The following is a 14,188-nucleotide window of genomic DNA, read 5'->3' on the forward strand; positions in this document are numbered from 1 at the left end:
GGTTTCCAGCAGCTCCAGAATCCAGGTGAGCCATTTCAAAGTAACGGTTCTCTCCCCAGGAGATAGAGACAGACAAGATCAGGGACGGAGAGTGTTTACTTTTGTCCAGGACGACCTCTCCGAGCGGTCCTAGACACTGGAGTTTCCAGGCTTCTCCGGGCAGGAACGGATGAAGTGCTCCTTACTGCCACAATAGAAACAGCTTCCCTCGGCTCGGCGTGACTCTTGGCGAGATTTGACCATCTTGGTCTGGTTGATCTGCATAGGTTCGGGCGAGCGTGCCTGGGGAGTAGCTGGTTGAGAGGCAGGTCTCTGGAAAGAAGGAGCAAGGCGAGGAAACTTTCTCTCCGGGGTAGTCTCTTTAGCACGTTGCAGAAAACGGATGTTGATCCGGGTAGCGAGTGACACCAGATCATCCAAGGTAGTAGGAATGTCCCGACCGGCTAACTTGTCCTTAATCCGACCGGAAAGACCCTCCCAGAAGACGGACACCAGAGCCTCGTTGTCCCAGGCAAGCTCAGAAGCGAGGGTATGGAACCGTATGGCATATTGGCCGACGGTGAGACTCTCTTGGCGGATACAAAGCAGGGAGCAGGCAGTAGAGGATTTACGTCCTGGTTCATCGAAGACTTTCCGGAAAGCAACGAGGAAAGACGATAGATCGGACACCAGGGGATCCCCTCTCTCCCACAGGGGATTTAGCCATGCCAGTGCTTCTCCAGTGAGGTGAGACATGATAAACGCCACCTTGGCCCGGTCGGAGGGAAACTGATATGCAAAAGTTCAAAGTGCAGGGTGCACTGGTTTATGAAACCCCGAGCTAGAGCGGGGTCGCCTCCAAAACGAGGAGGTGCAGAAAGCCGGGGGCCTGGGTTGGATGCCGTGGTATTGGTGGGCAGCAGCGCTGCCAGAGCGGATGTTGCTCGACTTGGGGCGGACACAGGTGGTACAGACAGAGTGTCCAGGCGAGTGTTGACAGACTGCAGGTAGGTCAGGATGGTTTCCTGTTGGGATCTCTGACGAGAAACCTCCTGGTACAGGTCAGCAAACGAAGGGGCCTGGGGGCCACCGGGTTCCATGGCCCGAGCAAACTGTTATGGGTAAGGGAGGTGGAACCTCTGTGCTGCGGTGCAAGGAGGGACCCAGAGGGGCGTAACTAAGTATCAACTCGGACCGACCCAGGTCGTACGGCAGCTTACGACTCTGTGACCTGGGAGGGACCGAGCCGAGGGACCAGGTGCTACTCTGGGGACGACCTTGTAAGAGAGCAGGTGACTCCCATGGGTCAGATGACTGGGACTGACCGGTATAGCAGATGGGCACAGCAGGCAGGCTGACGAGTGGTCCTGGTGGATGAACTGGCAGACATGGCAGGCGACAGACGGGAGCCTCTAGGTAGGTTGTCAGGTGGTCACGGCAAGTGACGGGCAGGAGCCTCCGGGTAGGCTGACAGATGGTCACGGCAAGTGACGGCAGGAGCCTCTAGGTAGGCTGTCAGGTGGTCACGGCAAGTGACGGCAGGAGCCCCCAGGTAAGCTGGCAGGTGGTCACGGCAAGTGACGGCAGGATCCTCTAGGTAGGCTGTCAGGTGGTCACGGCAAGTGACTGCAGGAGCCTCCAGGTAGGCTGGCCGGTGGTCACGGCAAGTGACAGACAGGTAACAGGCAGGTGCTTCCAGGGAAACGGGCAGGTAACAGGCAGGCAGGACTAGTAGTCAGGCTAGCAGCGGGACCTGAGGGCTGAAGCAGAGGCAAGTAACACTGTGCAACAACTATTGCTCGGGCACCTCCATTTTGGAGGAGGTGCCTTATATATGGGAGGACCCTCGGCTATTGGCCGGGGACTCCTTAGGATGGCGCGTGTGGCCCCTTTAAGAGGGAAGGAGCGTGCGCGCGCCCTAAGCACAGTGCCCGGGGAGCTGCGTGCACCGGCAGCAGGAAGAGGAGCGCTGGAGGACGCCGGGCGGGGAGCGCAGCGGTGAGAGGGACGGCGTCTCTGCCTGGCAGGGGGCAGAGACACCGATGCTACAATTGTTTTGATGCCTTCATTGTGAATGTACAATTGTCAAAGTCATGAAAATACAGAAAAATCTTTAAATGAGAAGGTGTGTCCAAACTTTTGGTCTGTACTGTATATATATGTATATATATATATATATATATATATATATATATATATATATATATATATGTAATCACTATTACATAGTGTATTACATATTTACAATTTATTACAGTTTTTTGTGTTCTAAAGTTGTATTCCAATAAATATATATTATGTTCTATCTAAATATCTTGATTATTGTATCATAAAAATGATTAAATGTCTGATGTTCACATTGTACTACGATACATTTTTCACTTAAATATAAGCAATATATGTGGGAGTCGGAGTCGGGAGTCGCAGGTTTGGCTTACCGACTCCACAGCCCTGATTACTACACACCTGATGAAGCTCTAGAGATGAATGAGTTAATCGTGTCTTGCAGAGGATGCTGGGAAGTGTAGTACAATGCGCACTTCCTGTAATGCCAGTGGCTGCTCCTTTGCTGCATGCAGCAGGCACTGGTGTGTACAGGGGTGACCCTCTGATAGCCAGACACAACTGTACTATGCTGTTCGCCTGGTGATATACAGGCCGCACTGGTGCAGGGAGCTGCCTGACCACCATTGTGCTGCATTTCCCAGCATGCACAGCGCGTCCCCGCCTCAGTCAGCTGACTCCTGTGAGTAGTGTGGAAACAGCTGCTGACTGCATAGGTCAGGTGACCGGTTCTGGTTCCTTGTCAGCTGCCCGGCAAACTTCTCCCACTGATGTCAGCAAGGTAAGAGCTGCCGGGGTCGCACAGTGCCGTGCCCTGCAGCCGGTGTGTGCCTCTGCAGCATGCATTCCCCGCCCCGGGATTGTGCACGCACGATGGGAGTTGTAGTTCTACAGCCTCTGCAGAGTTTTCACTATTGCTGTTTTTCTGTGGTTGTCAGATTTGCTGTAATTTACAAGCAGGGTCTCTGATTTGGGGATGGGGGTTATGTTCTGTCCATACATAAGTAATCACCCGCTTATTTATCATTTTGTCAGTATAGGAGCCTGCATCAGTGGTCGCACTAAGCCCTCCGGTTCTGCTGACAGTCCTATGCTACGTACATGGGGCTGCCAAGCCCTCCTTTGATCTTTGAATTTGGAGAACAAAGGGCAATTGAGATAATGCTGATTATATTGTCTGTGTGAGATAAAAGGCAACCGCGTTGTGTAACGGCCCCATACACATCAGACTAAAGTCATCAGTAGGATCCAATGTGTATGGGGCCTGCCGCCAGATGATTATCGGGGAGATAAGGATCTGCTATGGCCAATTTCGGACTTCCAATCCTTGTGTTCTCTGTGGGATAAGCCACCACCAGACCTGATTGGCAGCGGCTTTCTCATAGAAAGCACAGGAGCGCTTGGCAGAGCAACCATTTCGGTGTATGGCTGCCAGCAAATACGGTATATAAGGTGTATGGGGGTCTAAAAAGGTATGAGGCTGTGTGCCCACTATGCGTTTTCCAAGCGTTTATGCTGCGGAGTTTCCGCAGCATAAACGCTTGGGAAATGCTTAGTAATCCGTCCCCCCATGGTCCCCAATGACAAGCCACAATGTCAATGCCCATGCTGCGCTCAAAAATCCGCAGCATGTCCATTAATTTTGCGGACACGCAGTGTAATCGCCGCCATTGACTTGCATTGGAACGCTTGGATTCCGCATCACTGCATCTGTACATGCTTAATCCAAACGTTTCAATGTGCGGATGGTACCCAGGTGTGGAGGACAGGAGAGTCTCATCCAGACTCAGGTACTATAGAACCTGTAAAGAAAAAAAAAAATAATATACTCACCTTCTGACTCCTTCTCTGTGCTTGCCGGCAGATCGCGGTGGACTGAAGGACCTGCGCTGACATCACAGTCATGTGACGGCATGTCCTTCAGTGTAGTGTACCGTGATGTGCCGGCAGCCGGGACGGAGCGAAGCAATACACCAGGGGCCATCGGAAGGTAAGTATATATTTATTTTTTTATTTTTAACCATTCTTTACGGTCACACTATATAAATCCATGCCGGTTGCATGGATTTGGATTTATATATTGTGACCAAGTTGACAAGCACTTTCCAAGTGATGCTAAAATCGCTTGGAAAGCGCTTGACACCCGCATGCGGAAATGCCTGTGAAGAACGCTTCACGTCCGCTTGTCGCTGGCAGGAAAAACGCATGTACAAGCCGCATACGATTTTTCTGCCAGGGAGATGCAGAAACGCTTAGGAAAAAATCCTGAACATTTCTGCATCGTGGGCACATAGCCTGACTGTAACTGCCCCCACAGACATTACAGCTGTCCGCAAGCTCCCCATAGACTCCTCTCACAGCCTCTTATGATGTCCAGGATGAACAACAGAAGCGGCCATTGAAATTCATAGGGCTGGGTCCTTTTCTCCCCTGACACCTTAGGAGACAGTTTAGAGGCCCCCTTACACAGTGGACAGTGAGATGACTTCTAATGCAGGGATTGGCAATTCCTTTTTCCAAAGGATTACATGATAGACCCTGATTGTTGTCGAGGACAGAACCAACCAGCCGAACTTCATTCTGCTTATTATTATTATTATTACTATTATAGTAATTATTTTTCTTTATATTTTTGAGTTAATATTGAGCAGAATTAAGTGTGTTGAGCAGCAATTACTGCGAATACATGTTATAATAGTACTTATTGTGACCTGTATTTTTACCTGTAGCAGCTAATCAACACTATATAATTTACTGCTTTTGTTAAGTTGATAAAGCTGAATAACAGGAGCATATGATTTAAGTATATTTAATATATGTATAGATGTACTTTGATCAACAACTCTACGCGCTGCGTGATGCCCGCGCAGCCCCTCCAGAAAAGTACCGACTGAAAAGCTAACATCACCTCGTTCCCAATGATGTGCAGCACTGTACGCTGTGTACTGAATCTCTGCCCAGCATGCAAGATATGGTGATGTCATTGTGCTCTGGCAGCTGAGACTTAGTGGCACAGGCTCAATGATGGAACAGGGAGTCAGAGGCTTTCTGCTCCATCATTGTATTCACAGGTATCTGTGTCCTGAGGATGTAGATACTGGTGAAAGTGAGATGCCGGATGAGGGGCAGCTGTGTGGTTCATGGCACCACTGTATCCAGCCCTTTGGCTGTTCCAATCTGCGTGCCGCAACAGAATAGTTAAAGAGCACTCATTTGGGCCGTACTTTGCCATGGTCTCATCTAATGTGCTATGCTAACTTTCCAATCGCTGACGTTCTGACCACTGGGACTCTGACCCTTCCCAAGAACCAAGGTTCTGAAGATTCCTATGTCGATCATTCTTATGGGAGTACCAGGGGCCAGCTTGAGCACTGTGCTCCAGCAGTACAATTAAGAATGAATGTAGTGGATGATCTCCTCAGAGCCCCATATCTCAGTATCACTGGGTGTCCCAGCAGTCAGACCCCCCATCGACTGGTAAGCTAACCCCCATTCAGTGGATAGGGGATAACTTCAAAACTTGAGAATACCCCTTTAAGGCTTCATACATTTTAGTTGGCAAGTGCATGGACTTTGTAAGGTTAACCCTTTCAACTAATTTTAGCTTGTAGGCCCAATTTGTTTTAAATAGGGTAAAAAAAAAAAAAACTAGGTTGCGGTCACCCTCCTCAGGTCCAGCTCTGTGTCGCTGCCATGGTCTTTGTTGGTTGTTAACTACATTGACTGAGATCGGAGATTGGCGGTGCCACTGTTGATGTGACATCACCGCTGCCGTCATTCAGCAGAGACACATGGTGGGACACAAGTATGGCTTTGTGTGTGTTTTTTTTTTTTGTTTGTTTGTTTTTTTTACACATCAGTAAGCCTATGGGTTAAAGTTAACCTCTTTGATAGCCGGCTATAAGCTCTGAATTGCGTATACATACCACTCACATCTGTTATACAGTTGGGTGCTTGAAGTCCAGACTGTAGCGAAACAGCACAAACCAGTGGTGGCACCTGGGTATTTTTGGCCGGACCTGGGGCGCCGAATATATTGGCTGGTAACAGATCCTAGGCTGCACGTTAGGGTAATCATTGCTGCAGCACATAGACCAATATTAATCCATGTAATGTGTGTGTAATTGTAGAATACTCCAATTCTCTGCTTCTTTCTCCAGCTGCTGGCCGGAAGATTTCATCCAGTTTTATTCATTCCCTCATTCTGATAAATCTTGGGAAAAATGACTCCGGAACAGAAGAAACTGTTGAACATCTTCATCCTGGGCATTGCTTTTATGTTTATGTTCACGGCGTTCCAGACATGTGGCAACGTAGCGGTAAGTGTCCCGCTACTGACTGATAATTTGCAGACTGGAGTATGTCTAATGATTGGAAAGATGGCCATCCACCCCCTCTCCCCACACTGTAGTCACAAAGACCCTATTTGTCACCGTCTCCCTGAATACAATGGCTGCTCTTTACTAGTTATCTACAAAGCCAAATGTTTTCACAGACAACATAATAGGCAAAAAATTGTTTCGGGGGAGTTTCTAGTTCCGGTAAATGAAGCTTCATACAGCTCAGGCATTAACTCTGTATATCAGCTCTGATGTTTTTTTTATTACCCCATATAACCTGTAACATACCTGGCGGCGTCCTTGCATAGTGGTCCATCTCCCACTGTGCAGGAGCGCGCACTTGATCTCCTGTCCAGAATGTCTCTCTGGCTTCCCTCCATGCTGTCTGTTTGTGTCTGTCTCTGCTGCTTAAGGGCGGCGCCCGATCACTTCCTGCTCTTTGTACCTGCTGTGGGTCACACCCCTTGTGCGTCCTCAGCCTATTGCTGTCTGACACTTGGTATATAGCTCAGCAGCTCCCTTCTATCCCGGCCTGAGCATAGTGTTTTCCTTCAGTGTGTGCTTGCACTCTGAAGGTGCCAGGTCCCGTCTTTGTTTCCTTGTCTGCCTTTCCTGGAGGCTGTATTTCCAGGCCTGTCTGAACTAAGTCCTGTATGTCTCCTGCTTTTTGTATCCGTTCCCGTGTCTGAACTGAGTCCTGTATGTCTCCTGCTTTTTGTATCAGTTCCCGTGTCTGAACTGAGTCCTGTATGTCTCCTGCTTTTTGTATCAGTTCCCGTGTCTGAACTGAGTCCTGTATTTCTCCTGCTTTGTGGTATCAGCTCCCGTGTCTGAACTGTGTCCTGTATGTCTCCTGCTTTGCGGTATTAGTTCCCGTGTCTGAACTAAGTCCTGTATGTCTCCTGCTTTGCGGTATTAGTTCCCGTGTCTGAACTAAGTCCTGTATGTCTCCTGCTTTGCGGTATTAGTTCCCGTGTCTGAACTGAGTCCTTTCTGTGTATCTTGTCTGTCCTGTCTGAACACGCTCCTAGCCTGTTCCTCCCGCCTTCTAGGAGCCGATTACCTAGACCCGCTCCTGTATCTTGTCTGTCCTGTCTGAACACGCTCCTTGCCTGTTCGTTCCGCCTCTCTGGGGGCAGTATTCCCAGACCCGCTCCTGTATCCCGCTGCAGTGTCGGTCTCCTCCGTACACTCAGTTCCAGTCTGAACTCTCTCCTATCCTTTACCTGTTTTGCCTCTATGTCCATTCCCTTCCTTTTTCTGCAGAGTCTGAACTCGTACCTAACTCCTGCTTGTTGTCTCTGCAAGTACTGTGTGAGTATCTGGCTCTGTCTTTCCCTTCCTGTCTGTTCCGTGTGAACAGAGTCCTGTCCTGCCCTGCTTCTGCCCGCTGCTCCGGCAGTCCTGTCCTGCCCTGCTTCTGCCCGCTGCTCCGGCAGTCCTGTCCTGCCCTGCTTCTGCCCGCTGCTCCGGCAGTCCTGTCCTGCCCTGCTTCTGCCCGCTGCTCCGGCAGTCCTGTCCTGCCCTGCCTGTACCCCTCTGCCTGTAATGTTCCTGAGTCCCAGTGTGTACTGGGCCCTATCCCGCCTGTGTTCCTACCTGCTAGTGCCTCCCTGTCTGCACTCTAGCTGTGCTTGCCTTTACCCCCCTGCCTGCATACCCGCCTGCCTGCATACCCGCCTGCCTGCATACCAGTCGTGCCTGCCTATACCCACCAGTCTGTGTGCCAGCCTACCAGCCTGTTCCTGTATTCCCCTGTGTGGGTCAACAGCCGTGTCCGGGGTCTGTCCTGGAGTAGCACCTGGTCCCTCTGCTCGGTTCCTCCTTGGTGCACTGGCGTCGTATGCCGTCGTGCGACCCTGGTCGGATCGGGTGAATACTTAGTCACGCCCCTCCAGGCATTCACTCTCCGGCACGGTCCAGTGGAATCACTACCAATCACACGCACACGCCGCTTAGCCCGGGCGTGTGCATAACAGCATGCTCAGGCCATGGTTCCCGTTGAGCCCCACGGCCTTCGCCCTCTGAGAAGTTTTCCAGCGAATATATGCATTAAAATAAATAAATAAATTTTTTTCCTCTTAGCTGAGTTCCAGGCGAAATTACGCACCGTCCAGATGGATCTATCAGCTCTCGTTCCTGCGGATCCGCCACGTTACTATGGGGATCCAAGACAGTGTCGTGCATTTGTGGAGCAATGCATGCTACACTTTAAGGCCTACCCTCTCTATTTTCCTTCCGATTGGGCTAAAGTGGCCTTTATTATGTCTTACCTGGCGGGTGATGCCTTGGAATGGATCAACCCCCTATATGAAACACAGGATCCGATCCTCCGGGACCTAATGGCCTTCCTGGTGGCCTTTCTAATGGTCTTCGATGATCCTAACCCGGAGGCTCCTGCTGAAGCTTCACCTCCCAATATCCCGGAGCAGCCCCGATGGGTAATGTGTGTGGGTAGCGCAATAGTCCTCCAGCCCCATGAGACTACTGCCCACCCAGAATCCTCACAGGGTGACTACGCTTTCCGGAATACTTCTCTCAACCTCAAGAGGCAGTCCAGACGTGCTAGACTTAGAGGCAAGCCGTCACGCCAGGGTCTGTCCTCCCTGAGACCTCCTGACCCCAACCTTGAAGTCCCTACTGAAGCTTCACCTCCCTGTATCCCGGAGAAACCCCAATGGGTAATGTGCGTGGGTAGTGCACCAGTTCTCCTGCCCGAAGAGACTTCTGCCCATCCAGACTCCACACAGGAGAACTTCCTGCACCCGGCATCAGATGCTTCTCTCTCTTTAACCGGTGTGCATGTCCAAGGATGCTCCAAAGCTGTGGTTACCTCTGAGTCTGTGCACCTCTACTACCTGGCGGAGGATCCCCTGTTGCCTCCTGAATCCTCCGGGATACCACTCGATGACAAATGGAGAGAGACTTCTCTACACCCGGTACTCAATACTTTGTCCGCTTCGTCCTGTGAGCCTGACAATGGGTACCCCAAAGTGGTAGTTACCTCCGAATCTCTACACCCCTCCGACCAGGCGGAGGATCTCCAGTTGTCTCCTGAACCCTTCGGGGTGCTACCTGGTAGCGAAAGGACAGAGACTCTCCTATACTCTGTACCTGATACCTCGCTCGCTTCGTCCAGTGAGTCCAACTTAGTATACTCCGAAGCAGAGGTTACTCCTGAGTCTCTACACCCCTCTGACCAGGCGGAGGACCGCCAGCTGTCTCCAGAACCCTTCGGGGTGCCACCTGGCGGTGAATGGACAGAGACTTTCCTATACTCGGTACCCGATACCTTGCCTGCTTCCTCCAGTGAGTCCAACCTAGTGTACTCCGAAGCAGAGGTTACTCCCGAGTCTCTACACCCCTCCGACCAGGCGGAGGACCTCCAGTTGTGTTCAGAACCCTTCGGGGTGCCACCTGGTGGTGAATGGACAGAGACTTTCCTATACTCGGTACCCGATACCTCGCCTGCTTCCTCCAGTGAGTCCGACCTAGTGTACTCTGAAGCAGTTGTTTTCTCTGAGCCTCTGCACTCTTCTGACCCGGCGGAGGACCTCCAGTTGTTTCCTGAATCCTCCGGGGTACCACCAGATAACAAAGAGACAGTGACTTTTCCTCATTATGTACCTGATAACCCGTCTATTTTTTCCTGTGAGCTTGACAAGATGTACCTCGAAGCAGAGATTACCCTCAAGTCTCTGTCCCCCTCCAACCCAGTGAACGACTGGTCCTCGAATTCCCTGCGGAAGATTCTGGCAGGCCTGAAGAAGAGGGGGCGTAAGGGGGGAGGTACTGTAACATACCTGGCGGCGTCCTTGCATAGTGGTCCATCTCCCACTGTGCAGGAGCGCGCACTTGATCTCCTGTCCAGAATGTCTCTCTGGCTTCCCTCCATGCTGTCTGTTTGTGTCTGTCTCTGCTGCTTAAGGGCGGCGCCCGATCACTTCCTGCTTTTTGTACCTGCTGTGGGTCACACCCCTTGTGCGTCCTCAGCCTATTGCTGTCTGACACTTGGTATATAGCTCAGCAGCTCCCTTCTATCCCGGCCTGAGCATAGTGTTTTCCTTCAGTGTGTGCTTGCACTCTGAAGGTGCCAGGTCCCGTCTTTGTTTCCTTGTCTGCCTTTCCTGGAGGCTGTATTTCCAGGCCTGTCTGAACTAAGTCCTGTATGTCTCCTGCTTTTTGTATCCGTTCCCGTGTCTGAACTGAGTCCTGTATGTCTCCTGCTTTTTGTATCAGTTCCCGTGTCTGAACTGAGTCCTGTATGTCTCCTGCTTTTTGTATCAGTTCCCGTGTCTGAACTGAGTCCTGTATTTCTCCTGCTTTGTGGTATCAGCTCCCGTGTCTGAACTGTGTCCTGTATGTCTCCTGCTTTGCGGTATTAGTTCCCGTGTCTGAACTGTGTCCTGTATGTCTCCTGCTTTGCGGTATTAGTTCCCGTGTCTGAACTAAGTCCTGTATGTCTCCTGCTTTGCGGTATTAGTTCCCGTGTCTGAACTAAGTCCTGTATGTCTCCTGCTTTGCGGTATTAGTTCCCGTGTCTGAACTGAGTCCTTTCTGTGTATCTTGTCTGTCCTGTCTGAACACGCTCCTAGCCTGTTCCTCCCGCCTTCTAGGAGCCGATTACCTAGACCCGCTCCTGTATCTTGTCTGTCCTGTCTGAACACGCTCCTTGCCTGTTCGTTCCGCCTCTCTGGGGGCAGTATTCCCAGACCCGCTCCTGTATCCCGCTGCAGTGTCGGTCTCCTCCGTACACTCAGTTCCAGTCTGAACTCTCTCCTATCCTTTACCTGTTTTGCCTCTATGTCCATTCCCTTCCTTTTTCTGCAGAGTCTGAACTCGTACCTAACTCCTGCTTGTTGTCTCTGCAAGTACTGTGTGAGTATCTGGCTCTGTCTTTCCCTTCCTGTCTGTTCCGTGTGAACAGAGTCCTGTCCTGCCCTGCTTCTGCCCGCTGCTCCGGCAGTCCTGTCCTGCCCTGCTTCTGCCCGCTGCTCCGGCAGTCCTGTCCTGCCCTGCTTCTGCCCGCTGCTCCGGCAGTCCTGTCCTGCCCTGCTTCTGCCCGCTGCTCCGGCAGTCCTGTCCTGCCCTGCCTGTACCCCTCTGCCTGTAATGTTCCTGAGTCCCAGTGTGTACTGGGCCCTATCCCGCCTGTGTTCCTACCTGCTAGTGCCTCCCTGTCTGCACTCTAGCTGTGCTTGCCTTTACCCCCCTGCCTGCATACCCGCCTGCCTGCATACCAGTCGTGCCTGCCTATACCCACCAGTCTGTGTGCCAGCCTACCAGCCTGTTCCTGTATTCCCCTGTGTGGGTCAACAGCCGTGTCCGGGGTCTGTCCTGGAGTAGCACCTGGTCCCTCTGCTCGGTTCCTCCTTGGTGCACTGGCGTCGTATGCCGTCGTGCGACCCTGGTCGGATCGGGTGAATACTTAGTCACGCCCCTCCAGGCATTCACTCTCCGGCACGGTCCAGTGGAATCACTACCAATCACACGCACACGCCGCTTAGCCCGGGCGTGTGCATAACATAACCACTAATGCATCTTTTTACGGATTGGCGATATAAGAGAATAGCATCCCCTGATGGGTGAGAATGCAGCAGCTGTCAGCTGTACACTGCAGCAGAATGTCTGCTGATCAGTCAGGTGTTGGCACCGAGCATGGCCGTTTAACCCCCAAGATGCTGTGCTGTCAATAGTAACTGCGACATCTAGATGGTTAACAGAGCATGAAGGCTCCCTCTATAACCCCCGACATTGTGATTGTGAGGTCCCGATGGTTTCTTTGGCAATCCCAGGCCAAGTGATGGCCAGAGTCTGCCATCCATACTGGCCTGTTCAGCTGTCAACAATATTTTAGTGGTAAAAATATACAACCCCTGGCAAAAATTATGGAATCACCGGGCTCGGAGGATGTTCATTCAGTTGTTTAATGTTGATAAAAAAAAAGCAGATAACAGACATGGCACAAAACTAAAGTAATTTCAAATGGCAACTTTAGGGCTTTAAGAAACACTAAAAGAAATCAAGATAAAAATGTGGTACTCAGTAAGGGTAATTTTTTTCAGACCAAGCATAGGGAAAAAATTATGGAATCACTGAATTCTGAGGGAAAAATTATGTAATCACTCTGTAAATTTTCATTTCCAAAACTAACACCTGCATCAAATTAGATCTGCTCATTAGTCTGCATCTAAAAAGGAGTGATCACACCTTGGAGAGCTGTTGTACCAAGTGGACATGAATCATGGCTCCAACACGAGAGATGCCAATTGAAACCAAGGAGAGGATTATCAAACTCTTAAAAGAAGGTAAATCATCACGCAATGTTGCAAAAGATGTTGGTTGTTCAGTCAGCTGTGTCTAAAATCTGGACCAAATAGAAACAACATGGGAAGGTTGTTAAAAGCAAACATACTGGTAGACCAAGGTAGACATCAAAGCGTCAAGACTGGAAACTTAGAGCAATATGTCTCCAAAACAGGAAATGCACAACAAAACAAATGAGGAACGAATGGGAGGAAACTGGATTCAATGTCTGTGACCAAACTGTAAGAAACCGCCTAAAGGAAATGGGATTTACATACAGAAAAGCTAAACATAAGCTATCATTAACACCTAAACAGTTAAAAACAAGGTTACAATGGGCTAAGGAAAAGCAATCGTGGACTGTGGATGACTGGATGAAAGTCATATTCAGTGATGAATCGCGAATCTGCATTGGGCAAGGTGATGATGCTGGAACTTTTGTTTGGTGCCGTTCCAATGAGATTTATAAAGATGACTGCATGAAGAGAACATGAACATTTCCACAGTCATTGATGATATGGGGCTGCATGTCAGGTAAAGGCACTGGGGAGATGGCTGTCATTACATCTTCAATAAATGCCCAAGTTTACATTGATATTTTGGACAGTTTTCTTATCCCATCAATTGAAAGGATGTTTGGGGATGATGACATAATTTTTCAAGATGATAATGCATCCTGCCATAGAGCAAAAACTGTGAAAACATTCCTTGAAAGAAGACACATAAGGTCAATGTCATGGCCTGCAAATAGTCCGGATCTCAATCCAATTGAAAATCTTTGGTGGAAGTTGAAGAAAATGGTCCATGACAAGGCTGCAACCTGCAAAGCTGATCTGGCAACAGCAATCAGAGAAAGTTGGAGCCAGATTGATGAAGAGTACTGTTTGTCACTCATTAAGTCCATGCCTCAGAGACTGCAAGCTGTTATTAAAGGCAGAGGTGGTGCAACAAAATACTAGTGATGTATTGGAGTACTCTTTTGTGTGTTTGTTTTTCATGATTCCATAATTTTTTCCTCAGAATTGAGTGATTCCATAATTTTTTTTCCCTCTGCTTGGTCTGAAAAAATTATCCTTACGGAGTACCACATTTTTTATCTTAATTTCTTTTATTGTTTCTTAAAGCCCTAAAGTTGCCATTTGAAATGACTTTAGTTTTGTGCCATGTCTGTGATCTGCTTTTTTTCAACATTAAACAACTGAATGAACATCCTCTGAGCCCGGTGATTCCATAATTTTTGCCAGGGGTTGTATATTTTTTATTCCTGAAAACCCTTCAGGAGCTTAACAAACTACGTGAAACCAGTTATTAATTTATCAAGTGGTGCTGTTTTCAAAATGGTATCACTTTTGGGTGTTCTCCAATATATTTGTTCCCTAGAGTTACTTTAAAAATGAACACATCCCTAAAAATATGATTTGTATGTTTCCTTGAAGTAAATGAAAAATTGCTGCTAAATGTTTCAACCTTCTAACATCCTAACAAAATAAAAGGGCATT

The 14,188-nt window shown here is 49.4% G+C and overlaps 1 protein-coding gene across 1 annotated transcript in view; it reads left to right on the forward strand.

Annotated features, from left to right (window-relative positions):
- The first annotated feature begins 2,666 nt into the window (after window positions 1–2,666).
- Window positions 2,667–14,188, forward strand: part of MFSD11 (major facilitator superfamily domain containing 11) — a 59,679-nt gene continuing 48,157 nt past the window's right edge. The window contains exons 1-2 of the mRNA XM_073683974.1: window positions 2,667–2,824; window positions 6,204–6,362. Of these exons, the coding sequence (XP_073540075.1) occupies window positions 6,267–6,362 (96 nt within the window). The 5' untranslated portion in view covers window positions 2,667–2,824; window positions 6,204–6,266. The remainder of the gene's footprint in view (window positions 2,825–6,203; window positions 6,363–14,188) is intronic.

Source organism: Phyllobates terribilis, unplaced genomic scaffold (genome assembly GCF_046119375.1).
Source record: "Phyllobates terribilis strain yellow unplaced genomic scaffold, ASM4611937v1 Scaffold_5__5_contigs__length_657084704, whole genome shotgun sequence".
Taxonomy (NCBI): Eukaryota; Metazoa; Chordata; class Amphibia; order Anura; family Dendrobatidae; genus Phyllobates; species Phyllobates terribilis.